Source organism: Pogona vitticeps, chromosome 3, assembly GCF_051106095.1.
Source record: "Pogona vitticeps strain Pit_001003342236 chromosome 3, PviZW2.1, whole genome shotgun sequence".
NCBI lineage: Eukaryota > Metazoa > Chordata > Lepidosauria > Squamata > Agamidae > Pogona > Pogona vitticeps.
In genome coordinates this window covers 245,592,546-245,608,944 of record NC_135785.1, presented here as the reverse complement: position 1 = coordinate 245,608,944, position 16,399 = coordinate 245,592,546, and the positions used below count along the sequence as shown (strand labels likewise).

The following is a 16,399-nucleotide window of genomic DNA, read 5'->3' as shown; positions in this document are numbered from 1 at the left end:
ATTGATTCAGTGGGCCTACGCTCATCCAGTTTAATATGCTAAGCAACAGGATTTTGGTCACTGAATTCAAGGATTCCCCTTTAAGCCAGACTCAGTCAGAATCCAACTCACTGAAGAGTACTGCCATGTTCCTTCATCTCTTGTGGGGATCGACAGCATGTGCAGAGATCTCCCATCTATAAAAGCCTTTTCCTACTTGTAGTGCAGAGGTGACTCCATACACGTATTGAAACACTCAGACATCCACACCGATGAGCCCTATTTACACTGTAGCATATATAGGACTCATAATCTGTGCCAAGTTCTCTTCTTACTCTTTTTCTCTCTCTCCTATTTTGCTCACTTTGAAATAAAGAATATTGCAAGCAAACGGGAAGCATTTGCTCCATTGGTAAATATTTTTGATATTTTCTGTATCAAGAAGCTTTATTAAAGATGAACAAAATGTGATAAACCTTATATTTCTGAATCTTTAAAAGTACATGGAAGAAACGCAGCTAGGAGAACGCTCCTGGGCTCAGTACTCTGTACACTGTTGATGGTTTCAATACAAAATAGATTTCCTTGTTGCCGGTGGTGTAAGTAAAGTATTTGATTTGTATAATAAGTAAAAATGTAAAGCCAAATCCTTCTTGGATGCACACTATAATGCAGTAAGGGCGTCTGAGTGTGTCAGACTGAAAGCAATGTCGTCAGGAGACTAAACTCCCATTATGATCCTGCACTCCTTCCAGGGTCACAGCTGAGGTAGCAGATTTAGTGGCATCCACCCTCTCCATGAGTAACAGCCACATCAGTAAAAGAGAATGAATTGTTCCGGCGGTGATGGGGTGGAGAGGTTTCTGGAGGACAGTTATTGGGCAACAGCAGTACCTGGCAGAGGATCTTTGATGGAAAATGGAAGTGTCACACTAACTTTTGTTAGTATTGCACAGAAGAAGGCAATGGCAAACCACCACTGAACCGTTCTTACCTTGAGAAATCTATGATGAGACAGTCCAAAATGAAACAATATTGCTGGAACATGAGACTCCCAGGTCAGAAAGCAGTAAACCAGCAACTAAGGAAGAGCAAAGGACAAGTACAAATAGCACTGTTGCTAATGATGCAACTAGATTAAAGCTGAAATTAAGTCTATTGGTTGATGCGCATAGGGGTGAAAGGAAAGTCCAGTGCTGCACAACACAACTGGAACATGGAATGTGAGAAGTATGAATCAAAGTAAAGTGTAAACTGTAAAGCAAGGAATGGAATGTTTAAATGTAGCAGTGTTTAGTGTCAGTAAACTAAAGTAGACTGGAACAGGATATTTTCAGTCAGACAACTACGAAGTCCTGCTCTGAAAATGACAAATTCAGAAGAAATGGAATGGCTCTAATATTGAGGCAAGATGTAGCACAGGTATTTAGGGACTATAAAGTAATGTCTGACTGAATGTCTGACTCATCAGACTCCTCCATCAACATAACAATCATTCAAGTCTATGCTCCAGCTACATATGCTGAAAGCTTTTATGTAGCATTCAGGAAGGAATTGATAACATCAAAGCAAGACATGCTTATAAACATAGGTGACTGGAGCACAAAAGTAGAAAAAATAGATCCAAAAGTCGCTGGAAAACTTGGCTTAGGGGACAGAAATGAAGCAGAAGAATGACTCAGAGTTCTGTGAAGCCAACAATCTGTTTATCATAAATGCATGTTTCAAGCAACCAAACAAATAACTGTATATGTGGACATCACCAGATGGCCAATATAGAAATCAAAGAGACTACATAATTGTAGTAGGTGGAAAAGCTGTATGCTCTCTGTCAAAACAAGACCAGGAGCAGATTGTGTTTCTGATCATGAACTGTTGATATCAAACATTAAAGTAATGCTGAAGAAGAGCACTAAAAGATTCTTAGTGCCAAAATATAACTCAACATTCCTGATAAAGTTAAAGTACACATAAAGAACAGATTTGTATTATTAAACTCAGTTGACTGAGAACCAGAAGAATTATGGATTGAAACCAGGTACTGTATATTATTATGGAAGAATGCTAAAAGATAATTCCTGAAGCAAAAAGAAAAAACCCTAGATGGATGACAGAAGAAACTTACATTATTAAGGGCAGGCAAGAAGCAAAAGTAAAAGGTGACAAAGGTAGAGTGAGAATCCTGAATGTTGTCAGTAATTGTCATCTAGAAACACACTGAACTATTATAATGGCCAGTGCAAAGAAATAGAAGAGAACAACAGAAGATGAAAAACAAGAAATTTCTTCTAGAAGATCCAAGTGAAATTTAAACCTAGATTAGCAATGCTGACAGACTAACAGGGAAGCACACTATCTGACTAGAGGAAAATAAAGAAAAGGTGGGAACAGTATACTGAAGACCTATACAGAATAGATAAAAGGTATGAAAGCTGGACAGTGAAGAAATCTGACAGGAAACAATGATTATTGGAAATATGGTGCTGGGGAAGAGATTTGTGGATACTCTGGAACACCAGGAAGACAAACAAGTGGATCCTACAACAACTCAAGCCTGAAATATCTCTAGAAGCACAAATGACTAAACTAAGGCTGTCATACTTTGGGCACATCATGAGAAGGTAAGACTCTCTGGAAAAAGCAATAAAGCTAGGAAAAGTTGAGGGCATGAGAAAGAGAGAAAGACCAAATAGTAGATGGACAGCCGCTGTATCCATGATGAGGAAGCAAATTCTGGTGTTCAGTTAAGCTTTATTGGACTTAGCATACAAAAGAAAGGAAAGAAAAACGGTGTCTCTGTAGCCCTTTGCAGGACGGGGCTTCTAGCTCCAAGCAGCAGGGATGGAATTGGTAGCTTTCAGTCCTTCCGGGAAATATTCTGTCTCTGCCCACAGCTCTGAGGGAGTTACTCCACTCCCGTGGCAGCTCGTCTTGGCTGAAAAGTCCTGGCTGTTAAACAGTCTGCTAACCAAGTCCCTCAGCACGGCGTCCAGCAAGCGGAGGAGGCTGTGCAGCACCGGCTGTCCCTGGGAGCTTCTTTCCTTCAGCCTTCAGTTGAGCCCACCATCCTCTGGAGATACCAGCCTCTTAAAAGCTTCTTTCTGCGTCTCCCCTGGCAGATTATTTTCTCTCTTCTCCAAAGGTGGCAGAAACTCCCAGGCATCCTCCCAAATGTCCGGCTCCCCCTCTCCTTGCTCACTCGCCTCTATATCTACAACAGCTACAGCTGTTTTCCTGGGGGAGGGTTGGGGCCTCCACCCTTCTCTGCATCAGGTGTTTCCTTCAAGGCCAACAACCCTTTTGCCATTGCTGAGGGGGCCTGCCCGTGCTGGCACTTAGCTCCTTTCCCCCCAGCCAGCTGTAGCTGGCTCATACACTCCATCAAGAAACTTGAGTTTACAGTGGACCCTCTACTTAAGGAATTAATCCGTATTGGAATGGTGGCTGCAAGTCGAAAAGTCTGTAAATCGAATCTCCATTGACCTACAATGCACTGAAAACCGATTAATCCCATAACCAGTGGTTTTTATTCTATTTTTATTCCATTTTGGTTTTTTTCTGGTCTGTAAGTCGATTCTCCGGCTGCAAGTCGAATCTAAATTTTGCATCCAGAGAAGTCTGTAACTTGAAAAGTCTGTAAGTCGAGCAGTCTGTAAGTCGAGGGTCCACTGTACAAAAGCTGAGCAGGGATGTTGAGGACAGAACATTTTAGAGATCTGTTCTCAAAGGCTTTCACGGCCGGGATCCAATGGTTGTTCTATGTTTTTCAGGCTGTTTGGCTGTGTTCTGGACGTTTTTCTTCCTAACAAGAAAACCAACCAACCAAAAAAAAAAACCCTGATCACAGGAAACATCAACTCTCCTGAGAAGAACAAAAACCCTGATCCCAGTTACAAATATTCAACAATCCCATACACGATACCAGAACACAGACAGAATTCTAGCTCCTGTCCTCTGAAGATGCCCGGCCACAGAGAATGGCGAAACGTTAGCAAGAAAAACCTGTAGAACACGGCCAAACAGCCCGGAAAACCGACAACAACCATTTTGGAGATACTTATTCATAGGGTCACCATAAGTCAAAAGGTCTACTTTAGATGTGGCAAACAACTGGATTTCATCTAATTTATATATATGTTTAAGGTAAAGGTTCCCCTTGACATTTAGTCGAGTCATGTGCGACTCTAGGGAACAGTGCTCATTTTCATTTCCAGACCGTAGAGCCAGCATTTGTCCATAGACAGTTTCCGTGGTCACACGGCCAATGTGACTAGGCACGGACCAACATTACCTTCCCACCCTGGTGGTACCTATTTATCTACATTGTTACATGCTTTTGAACTGCTAGGTTGGCAGGAGCTAGGACAAGCGACGGGATACAATCTTACAACTGCTGGTCTTCTCTCTCTCTCAAGAGAGAGAGAGAGAGAGAGAGAGAGAGCGAGAGAGAGAGAGCAACCTATATAGAGAGAGGGGTTGCAATGCAGTACAGTATGTCCAGGAGGGAGATCATGTAAAATGGCTTGAAAGGAGAAAGACCACAGGCAATACATACATGCTGTCCTAGCAGCAATCTTGACAAGTTTCATGAATACATAGCTCAATTGCAGCAGAGCAACTGGTATTTGGGAATAGGTCCTTATCCAGCACCAAGGTGTGTTATTTAACTGCTCTGGTTTCCCTTCCAAAGAAATTTGGAAACTGTAGTTCAACAAATGAACTAAGAGTCAAGAAATGCCCTTGTCTCCCCTTGCATCACAGCCCTCCGGGTTCCCTGAAAAAAAGGGGGGGATAAGAACAGTACTGTAGGATAGAGACTCCACCTGCCAGTCCCTCCTACCCTTGTGGTAGAATGCCAAGGGTGGCCCTTTATTTGTGGTGGACTACAATTCCCATGATCCCTCGCCCCACGGGTCCTGCGGGCTCGGCCTCATGGGGATTGTAGTCCTCCCCCACACCTGGAAAGCTACAATTGCCCATCCCTTGCCCCTGCACAGAAGGTTATCGGCCCATTGTTACAGTACCCTCTGGCCGGGTCGGGTGGCTAGGATGCTGCTGTGGGAGGACATGAGCAACGCGGCCTCCGCTCGGCAGAGGCCGCTGTAGGCTGAAGCCGCGCCGCTCTCTTCCTTCAGGCAGCGGGCCATCCGGCTCCTCGGCGCTGTATCATATGGGCTTGCCCAGCCCCCTCGCGCGGAGCCGGGCCGCCACTACTGGTGCCGCCGCCACGACCAGTGCCGGGAGTCTCCTCTGGTGGAGTTGGCGGTGCCATGAGGCGCTAAGAGCGGGGGGGGGGGCAGGAAGGCGAGGCGGAAGAGGCCCAAGGGAGCTGCCGACCGGCGGACGAAAAGACCGGAACGGAGGGTGTCGAGCCGAAGCCGAGCCGGACGGTTCCGTCCCGTGCGTCGCTCCTGAGACCATGTAAAAACGAGGCAGGCTCCATCCCGAGGAGGGGGAAAACAGGCGCCGTCGCCGGCCTGGGAGGGCCCCGCCGTGCCTGGGCTTGTGTGTCCGTGCGCGCCCCAGAGAGAGAGAGTGTGTTGAAGAGGGGAGGGGGGGAACATGGCGACGTCTAATCTGTTAAAGGTGAGAGAGGCCACCCCCACCCACCCCTGGCTGGGCCAGCCCGATTGCCCGAGGAAACCTTGGGGGGGGGGGTTGGGTGATCTGTGGGGAGGAGCTGCCGTGAGGAGGAGGAGGAGAAGCGGGTGGGGGGGAGGAGGGAGAACCGGAGCTAACCGATAGTAGGTGGGAATTATAAGGGGAGGTCGTGTACTGTGTGGTGAGGGAGGCAGGCTGGCTGGCTGGTCGGGTAGGATCTCCCTGCGTTAGGGTTAGGTTATAATAATAAAAAAATGGTTTAGGAAGAGAACTCGAGGTTTCCACACCGAAACCTTAAAGAGTGTTCGGAACTCTTAACAGACTGACTGACCAAAAACAGTTGGCAGTGAGAGAAGGTGTTGTATATGACAGGCAAGAAAAGCAGGGCGTCCTGTGGCAGTATTAGATAAGAAATGGAAAGGCTGGGGATGAGGAAAAATATCTTAAACTGTGCAAAGAGGTCAAAGGGGAGTAGGAACAAGAAATTTGTATTTTTCAGGGAATTGGACATGGTACTTAAACTGTTGGTGTGCATGAAGGAATGTGCATATGTAGCAGTGTGCTGAGGTTTGAGTTGGATAAATCTTTTGAGACAGAAATAAAGAAATCTGAAATTACTAGCAAATGCTATGGAAACATTAAGTTAATACGTTGTGTCTGGGTATTGTGATCTTTTTGTGTTTTAACCTTTCTTCTTTGTAATAGGTTATATATAAGAGGTTCATATCATTATATTAGGAATATTTTACAATGTAAAATGTGTAATAGAAGAAATAAAATTCCTGGACATTGAACTTATACTGAAAATAAACAGTGAGTTTTCATCCAAAAGCATAGAAAGCTGCCTTAAGTCCAACCTTTGAACCAGCTACCTCAATGCTGTCCACACTGGCAGTTCATTAGGGTCTGAAACAGTTGTCTTTCCTGCTACACCAGGGATCGCCTACATTCAAAGAATGTGTTCTACAAATACAACAGTTTTTACCCACCACTAAACAAATCAGTATTTTTTTCCATTTTTCTATGCTAATGAGGTCTGCATGTCTGCACAACAGAAAAAGCCTAAAATGTATAATTGTGTTCTCTCAATGTTGAGAGAAGATAATTTGCATTGTTGTCCACCTGCTTGTTCCTCATTGACTACATTTTTGAAAAGTGTGTCTGTCTTAAATCTAAAGACAAAGCATGTGCCTTGAAAAGCTGACCTGTAGAACATATTTACATTGATAAGGAATAAAGTTTGATAAAAGATCAGTAGGTGGGATGTTGCAGTGATTGGCCTAGTAATAGACAGTACAATATCAAATGATGTATGGTATTGTTTATTTGTTTTAATTTTGTTTTATATTCGGACTGTAAGCCACCCAGAGTAGATTCATTGAGTGGGGCAAAAGCAAGAAAATAAATAAATAAATAAATGGGAGCCTTTATAAATAAGGTTACACAGAAAGTCCTGTGGAGAACTTGATATAGAGAGATGTTGATACATAATCAGAATGGGTTGCCTTGTGTAGTTGACATTTAAATTTTTACTAATCTATCCATGAATTAGGTTCATATGAGAGTTTAAATGTCCTTGTGTGGTTTGAATTTATAGTTATGTATAATCAGAATAAAGCGGTACATCACAGTACATTTATGAATGTACATTTTATTCTTGAAATAATACTTTGAAAACCTTAAAGCTAAGCACAAACTTCCAATTAAGCAGGTTGAAGTAGTTTGTATACAGTTGCTTTTGGAAAGGAACATTTGTCTCGGAAGTATGCAAAGAAATATTTATCAGTGTGGTGGCACTAAACTAAAATGACAAAAGCATGTACATAGTCCTTGATGTCTGTTATCTAGTTATCAAAGTCTAGAAACCTTTTCTAAAATAGATTACTACTTTGTAGCCTATGGGCTTGATCTGCTGAAGTATTTTTATCTGGAGAGTGCTATCAAGATGTTTGATTAGGATATACTGTACCTGAAATATTTTCTCACTGCTTCTTTGCATTACAAGTAAAACTTTGTGTGCATTTCATATCTATCTTACTTTACTGCTATCTCAATCACATTCTTGTAAGCCAAAGACTTCTAGTAATCCAGTCCATGAGGATTTGTTTCCTGAAAGGGATCCTCAGTACTTTCACTGATTATGAAGACATGCCATCTGGGTGCATATGCTAGGTGATGCCAACTTGACCATGTGTAGAAGAGGTGTATGGTCAAGATTCTCAGTCTAACATGTGGAGAATAATATGGTCCCGATGGGTATAAACGATAGCTGCCCTGCTCAGTGGCATTCCTGTTTAGATTGTCTCACAAAAAGACCCAGTGAGTGACTGCCCCTACCTTCTGCTTCTACAGTATGTTAGTACTCATGTCCCAGTTTTAATACCATTGAAGGTAAACTCCAAGTATGGCATCGGGGATCTGTAAAAACCTCAGGAGTGCAGGAGGGAAAGAGACAGAAGTTCTGCTTATCCATAGACTGTCATTTGGAGGTTTCCTGTTGAGCACTGGGGATTTAGGCACTCAAAACGATTTGAGACTGAGCAGTTCTCCAATGCATTTATTTCATATAAAAAGGCCCAAGCCCCCCCCCCCCCCCGTTTTAAAGGTGCTTATGATCTTAGACAGGTGCCCTACTCCTCCTCTTTCTGCAAGTGCCATCTCTGGATTTGTTTTCCCATATGCTCAGCTCATTGTTTGTTTGCCGTTGCCAAACATCCAACTTTTGACAGGAGAGAAAAGGGAGTAAAATAAGATTTTTTAAAAGAGTTGATTTGAATTGCTTGGTAGATACAACTCTGTTTTTTTTTAATTTCTCCTCTTTTGCAACTATTGGGATTTCAGCATTAAAAACAACAGCTAATGTATTTAGATTGTAATGTATTTATGTTTATCTCTCATGTTACATATTTATGATCTAGGTTCCTTGAGCAATAGAATGGCAAAAAGAACACATGAAGCCTAATAAAAAATCCCAGCTTGTTTTTCTGAACATTAACCTTGTCAATGAACCTTGGTGACCTTTCTGAAATACTTTATTTTATCATTTATTGATCATTGCATTGTATTGTGGCAGACTGTATAGTATTCTGCTGGGTTTTACAGTTGTGAATTATTTTGAGTTTTAAATGAAAGAGTAGTTCAAAAAAATTCAAGTAAAAATAAGGAGCATCATTGAGTGTTCAGCATGCATGGCTCCTAAGGGTGACTGCAGCATAAAATCTGCTCTACTGTTTGACCATTTCTGCTGCCCTTGGTGTGCTTTTTTATTGATTCTACTCTTCTTATTTTTTAATTATTCCCTAACAGTATATTGTTCCCTAATGACTATATTTGCTTTATTGATGTCAACCACCTAGAGTAGTGCCTCACACTAATCAGATATCTATAAATTACCAACCATTTGCCTTCTTACCAGTGCCCTTCTTCCTGGCAAAGACTGTTTTTAGTAGGGAATTATAAGGAAGACTGAGGGTGGTAGAGATGGGGTGGAAACAAATGGCATTTGCAGAAAGTAGATGCCGTGATTAGATTCTGAAACTTGTCACAGGTAAGTAGCTGAAATTTGGCCTACCTGATAGGCTGCTTTCTAGAATTCTTCCTGGTATTGTTTTGCATTACTGTTGTGTGAAATGAGGCTCTGTGGGACTGTTAAGATGGGTGGGTAAGAAAGCATTTTACCATTATATGCCCTAAACGTTCTCAATATTAGTAAATGCCAGACAATCTGTTCAAACTGTCTGAAAATTTGTCAGAGATGTTAAATATGCCAAATTAATGTTTGGAGAGATGTGTTGAAAAAGCTGTGGTCAAATTATTTCTGCCTGGGACTGTTTTTTTTCCTCCTCAACAGTGTCCACATTTTCCCTTATCTGTTTAAGTGCATCTCAGAAAGTGAGGAATTGCAGAGCCCTTTCTTTTCTAATTTGTGAGGATTCATTGTCTCCATGAAAGTGCTGGTTTCTGAAGTCCCTGTGTAAGTTAGTCAGTTAAAGGCAGGACTTGCAAGACATAGTACATGTATAACTTGACTCTTCCAGTGTGGACAGCCCTAAATAAAAAAGGCTGCTGCCAAACTGAGCAAGATGAAGACAGATTGTAGTTTCTATGAAACAAATAAGTTGTGAGGGGACAGGATCTACTCTTTGTCTGTGCGTATGGCTTTCTTGAAGTAGTACTGTACTTGAGGAAGGGGATTGGAAGTGAAAGGCTAAAGAGAAAGTACAGTCCTTTATTTACAATTAAATGCATGATGCGGAAGTACTTTTGCAAGAGTACTTCCGCATCATGCATTTAATTGTAAATAAAGGACTGCTTGAATTGGTGCAATTGTGCAGTTTGGGGTTTGTTTTTAGTGCTTTCTGACTTGCATCTGACTCTGTTTGTACCATACTTCAGTACATGCTTCAGTATGCAGATACAGACAGATAGACTCTGCCTGATCTTGAAGTTGATGTGTGTTTCGTGTGCACCACCATTAGCCCTAATAAACAAGAGTGTTTTCTTATTTATAAGTGTCAAGTACATTTTCACCTCAGCATAAGTTTTAGCAACAAGGAGATTTCGTAGTGGAATCTAATAGACAGAAATCAAAGCAAATTTCCTTCAAGTTGTGTCACAATGGATTTAGACCTTTGTGAACAACTATTAGTGAATTGTCAGTCTGGAAGGCATATCAATATGTAGTCTGTATTGATTACAGAACATAGAGACCTTATTTGAATGTTATATATAACTGTTAAAGTTGGTACTTGTTGATTAGTTTCAAAAATACAAAATACTTAAAATGAATTGGCCTAGATTTTCACTATAAATAAGGAAAGTTGTGCAATAGCATTTATCTTTTTTTCATTGTCCACCTCTTTAGCAGCTTGATGGCCTAATAGTTCATTCATTCTTTAAACTAATTCTGGACCACAATTTAAATACAGCGGTGCCTCGCTAGACGATGATAATCCGTTCCACTAAAATCGCTGTTTAGCGAAATCATTGTCTAGTGAAAAGCATTTCCCTATTGGAATGCATTGAAACCTGTTTAATGTGTTCCAATGGGGAAGAATCGTCATTGTCTAATGAAGATCGGCCATAGGAAAACCGCTTTGTGAACCGCCAATCAGCTGTTTAAATAGCTGTCTTGTGAAGCTTAGGTCCCGAAAACACCCGTTTTGCGAGCGCGGAGGGAGCTATCAAAATCGTTGTCTAGCGAAAATTGGTTTGCAAAGCAGGGACCAAACATCGTCCAGCGAAATTCCTCCATTAGGAATCACTGTTTTGCAAAAGGAATCACTGTTTTGCAAATCGCTGTAGCAATCGCAAAAAGCCAATGTCTAGCGAAAAAACTCATCGTAAAGTGTTTTTGACATCATGCGGGGTAACTGTCTAGCGAGGCACCACTGTATTTAAGATATCATGAGCAGCTTATTCTAAGAAAGTGGGGAACAATTCTCATATTAGGAAGAAAATTTAATGGAGGGTTGGCTCATAATATTTTAAGTTGTGTAACCCAGGAAGAGCTCAAGGTATGCTGTGATTTCTGCTATGTATGCTCCTCCAAAATTTGCAAATTTTATTTAAAGATATTGGCTGTCCATCTGCTTTGTTTGAGTAAGGTTGCAGACCTATGCAAATTACCTGAAAGTAAGTCCCATTGGACAGGACTGACTTCAGAATAAATGTCTATAAGACTGACCTTTTAAAATTAAATGTTGATCTATATTTTTATTTTTGCTCTTTTTCTTTTTTAAAAGAATAAAGGTTCACTTCAGTTTGAAGACAAATGGGATTTCATGCGCCCCATTGTTCTGAAGCTTTTACGCCAGGAATCTGTCACAAAACAGCAGTGGTTTGATCTGTTTTCGTAAGTAACTCCTCTAACACACAGTTGTTGGGTAATGGAATAGAAATATAGCTAGTCTATTGTTCTATAATACATTGTCAGAACAATTGATCAAGGAAAGATCTTACAAACAGACTTCTCATGATTTTTTTTAAATTGGTAGGAATTGGACTTGAAATAGTAATAAAACTTCAGTTATTTATTTGTTTTTTCGCTATACATACATTGCCATGCATTGGTGTGCTGTACTTCTATCCTCATCCAAGTAATTTTACTCTGATAAACTTGTTGGGTTGTAAATATTTTATTGTGCAGACTGTTGTATGTCAACCAAATTTTAAATCGGCCAGAAATGTATACAAAGTTGAACATACTGTGAAAAGAATAATAAGAAGGGCTTTGGTTTTGCTTGCTTAAATCAAGGATGCAGCTTTGAATGGTGCTGCATTTACACAGCATGCAAAAAATGCATTTTAAGGGGTATTTGTGGAAAGCACACATACTTAATGTTCTTTACATGGTTAGCTGCCCACATTTATTGAAAGATATTGGCAAGAATTTATTTAAGGATAGATTTCTGGTGAAGGCGAGGAGTAAAAAAATGGCTATTAAGCTCTGAAGATAACTGAGTCACAGAGTTACTAATTACAAGAGGAATAATGTTTCTTTTTAACCTTCTAAAAAGGGAGTTGCTGCTGAAGAAGATATTCTTCTTGCTATCCATGCTGTTTTTGTCATATCCTAAAGCAAGAGATTAGGACAGGGAAAAGGATGTTGCGTTTGGCATATAAAACACCATACTTACTGTTCTGAAGGGTTGTTGCTGTTAGACAAGTGTGTGGACTTGCCTTCAGAAGTAAACGAAGCTTAGGGTCAAGCTGGATGACATATAAAGCATACTGTTAGAAGCAGAAAGCAAATTAGAGTCTCTTTGAGCATCAAGCCTGCATGCTTTGACTTGCAAAAAAAGCTTATGTTTGCCTCCTGATGACCAAATGCAAAATAAAGCAAACTAGTTAGGAAGCTGCAAGAGGTGAGAAATGTTATGACAACCCTCTCTGATAACATGCAATCTATATCATTTCCCTTGATCTTTAGTTAAGAATAGCATTAACATGACGTGTTTAACTTACGAGAAGAAAGGTAAAGTTTAGTATTTATTTTGGCCTGATTGGAATGTACATATTTTCTAGGGATGTGCATGGAGTTTGTTTGTGGGATGATAAAGGTCCAGCAAAAATACACCAGGCTTTGAAAGAAGACATCCTTGATTTTATTAAACAAGCCCAAGCAGTAAGTTTTCAACTGTCAACAGGCAGATGTTTTTTTCCTGATACTATGTTAAAGTGTGAACCATTTCTTCTGTTGTTAGCTTACAAAATAATTCCAATAGTTCTATGTTGCTTAAGGTGCAGCTTAGAACTAAGAATAGGAACACATGTGATGGGTCACTTCATCCATTTCTCTCCTAGCAGAGTGGTGTATACTATGTATGGAAAAAGCAATCAAAACTCTGACCTCTGTAAATGGTGGTTTGGATGCAGACCAAGTTAGTTACACTGAAATGAAATATTTTTCATGTGTTAATAAATTATGTTGATTTTAGTTTCACTTATGATAAAATTGGTCTAGATCCAACCCTCAGTGCCTCATTTGCAAATCTGGAAAATTACAGTAACTGTGAGAGATCTCAGTCTATCACAATAAATGCTTTGTGTAAACAACTTATGGGTTTCCAGTTGTGTCAATACATGTTTATTGTTTTAAAAAGTTCAAGCTTTTGATGGCAATATCCTGCGCCATCTTCATCAGGGAAGGCAAGATGTCAGCTAAAACAAAACTAATGTTAAATGCCTAAAAATACAATCAAAACCAGCTAGGTAAACATTCAGACAAACTCAGATTAACATTAAAGAGCCAGTCCCCCACACTGGCCAGTATCATATAAGGGCAACCTGCCAATTCTATCCAGCTTGCAAAACAAAGTAACACCTCTGTCTCTGTTGATGGAATGTGGCTCAAGTTTTATCAAGAGAGCCTCAACAATAACTCTGTCCCAGAATTGATATTCTCTCTGTAACAGATCTTCTAGTCTGACCAATGTAAGCTTGACCACAGGAACATGGTACTTGACAAATGCTCAGGACTCCGAGTTCCAGAGGATTTTTAACTAGATGGGCCATTTGTTTGGTTTTGTGAATAGGATGGAAAACAGTGTGCAGGGTTAGAGATTTAAAAAGTCTTGCTGCTAGCACAGTGTTGGATTGCGGAGGGGGGGGGATTCTCAGCATATGCATTAGACTTATGTTTAAGTTTTTTTCTAAAAAATTATCTATTTCAAAAATAAATTGATGGGAGGCATTGAATTAACATTCCTGCTTGTGTATGAGCACAAAGTGCTCAGAAATATATTTACGTTTGGGTCCATCTCTTCTTTCAGAGAGTGCTGAGCCACCAAGATGATACTGCACTACTGAAAGCATATATTGTGGAATGGCGTAAATTCTTCACGCAGTGTGATATCTTGCCCAAGCCATTTTGTCAGTTAGAGATTACTCTCATGGGTAAACAAGGCAGTAATAAGAAATCCAATGTAGAAGACAGTATTGTACGAAAGGTAAGCACAGTGCTTCTCATGCCACGATCACAGAGAGAGGGGTGCTACAGCATGTGGCAGTACACATGGTAAATAGAACAGGGAAATGGTCCAACACCCATGCAGTATTCATATTGACACTTGAGTAAAATGTGAATCAGAGCCAGAAACAGTCATTCCCCTTTTGTTTCCGTTGTGAAGGACAGCTCAGCTTTGTTATCCATCCAGTTTAGAGGTTGCTTTGACTGTCAAGGCTTGTCTTTATCTCAGAGTACATGCATGTATTTGAAACTGCTTGTTAGTAGTGAATAAATGTATGTGTTCCTTCCAGAGGAACATATAGGATGAGGAAGGGCATGGTCAAGAGCAAGGTTTCCTCTAAGCCGGGCACGCGTGCATCTCTGCCTCCCTCTGTACAGCTATCTTCCTCCTCCTTGCAGCAATCATGTTCAACCCCGTAGGTTCCAGTTGCAACAGAACCTGCACATGGGGGGGGGGAAATGGAGTTGCGTGCACACGCAGGGTCAAAGATGTGTGCGAGAGAGGTGGAGCCCCACCCAGCAGGACTGAAATTTAGAGGGTACATTGGTCAAGAGACAGTAAGCTTTACAGTAGACTTCCTGATAAGTTCAAATTCCTCAAATTTCTTGCTAAGAAGGTGATCATATACTTTCATGACCAAAAATATTGGCAACCTTGCAATTCTGTCAGATGATGCAACCCTTCTCTCAGAAAATTGTTGCAGTTGCAAATGTTTTGGTGCGCACATGTTTGTTTTTTTGGTTTGTGTTGGAACAACACAAAAACACAGAGAAGAAAAGTCAAATCTGATACAATCCCACACAGAAACCTCAAAATGCACTGGCCAAAATTATGGCACCCTTAATTTAATATTTGGTAGCACCACCTTTGGAAAAAAAACTGAAATCAATCGCTTCCTGTAACCATGAATGAGTTTCTTACACTTCTTCTCTACTGGAATTTTGGACCACTCTTCTTTTGCAAACTGCTCCAGGGCAGATTCAGATTTGAAGGATGCCTTCTCCCAACTGCTGTTTTGAGATCTCTCCACAGGTATTCTATGGGATTCAGATTGGACTAATTGCTGGACATTTCAGAACTCTCCAGTGCTTTGTTTGTAACCGTTTCTGAGTGCTCTTTGAAGTGTATTTCGGGTCATTGTCCTGATGGAAGACCCATGACTTCTGGTGGAGATGCAGCTTTCTGACACTGGCCACTATGTTGCACCCCAAAATTCTTTGGTAATCATCAGATTTCATGATACCGTTGACACAGTCAAGGAATCTAGTGCCAGAAGCAGCAAAGCAACCCCAAAACATCTTTGAACCTCCACCATGTTTGACTGTAGGGACTGTGTTCTTTTCTTTGAATGCCTCATTTCTTTTTCTGTAAACAGTGCCATCATGTCCTTTACCAGAAAGCTCTACTTTTGTCTCATCTGTCCACAGTACGTTCTCCCAGAAGGATTGTGGTTTTGTCACATAAGTTTTGGCATACTCCAGTCTTGCTTTTCTATGCCTTTTGTGTCAGCAGTGGTGTCCTCCTAGGTCTCCTTCCATAGTGTTCCTTTTCACTCAGATGGCGACAGATAGTGTGAGCTGACACTGTTGTACCCTGTGTCTGCAGATGAGCTTGAATTTGTCGGGAAGTTAATCTTGGTTCTGTATCCACCATTCAGTAATTTTGCTCTTCCGTCCACGTCCAGGGAGATTAGCTACAGTTCCATGGGGTGTAAACCTCTTGATGATACTGCACACAGTGGACACAGTAACATTAAGATCTCTGGGGGTGGACTTGTAGCCTTGAGGTTGTTGATGTTTTCCCACAGTTTTTTCTCTCAAATCCACAGACAACTCTTTACACTTTACACTTCATTCTTTTCTCCATGTTCAGTGTCACACACAACACAAAGGTTGTGTCAACTTTATCCATCTTAACTGGTTGCAAGTGTGATTACTATATTGCCCACACCTCTTACTTGCGACAGGTGAGTCTAAATACAAATTAAAGGAGCATCACATGCTTGAAAAACAATTATTTCTTACAAGTTAGACAGAGTGCCAATAATTTTGGCCAGTGCATTTTTGGGTTTCTGTGTGGGATTATATCAGATTTGACTTTTCTTCTCTTTTTTTGTGTTGTTCCAATGCAAGCCAAAGAAATGAACATATGAGTAACAAAACATTTGCAGCTGCAACAATTTTCTGAGAGAAGGGTTGCATCTTCAGACAGAATTGCAAGGGTGCCAATATTTTTGACCATAGACAGTTTTAATCTGTTCTTGTTAAAAAGTAAAAGTTTTCATGTGACCATTCTGTCACATTTGATGGCAATGTTAAGTTTTATTTTCTAACTGAAATCTCCCAGAG

The 16,399-nt window shown here is 40.8% G+C and overlaps 1 protein-coding gene across 2 annotated transcripts in view; it reads left to right on the top strand.

Annotated features, from left to right (window-relative positions):
- Positions 1 to 5,400: 5,400 nt before the first annotated feature.
- Positions 5,401 to 16,399, top strand: part of CUL5 (cullin 5) — a 45,798-nt gene continuing 34,799 nt past the window's right edge. The window contains exons 1-4 of one of the 2 annotated variants that reach the window (XM_020803133.3): positions 5,401 to 5,565; positions 11,325 to 11,434; positions 12,607 to 12,706; positions 13,854 to 14,030. In XM_020803133.3, the coding sequence (XP_020658792.1) occupies positions 5,542 to 5,565; positions 11,325 to 11,434; positions 12,607 to 12,706; positions 13,854 to 14,030 (411 nt within the window). In that variant the 5' untranslated portion in view covers positions 5,401 to 5,541. The remainder of the gene's footprint in view (positions 5,566 to 11,324; positions 11,435 to 12,606; positions 12,707 to 13,853; positions 14,031 to 16,399) is intronic. The other variant, XM_020803134.3, reaches the window with a different exon arrangement.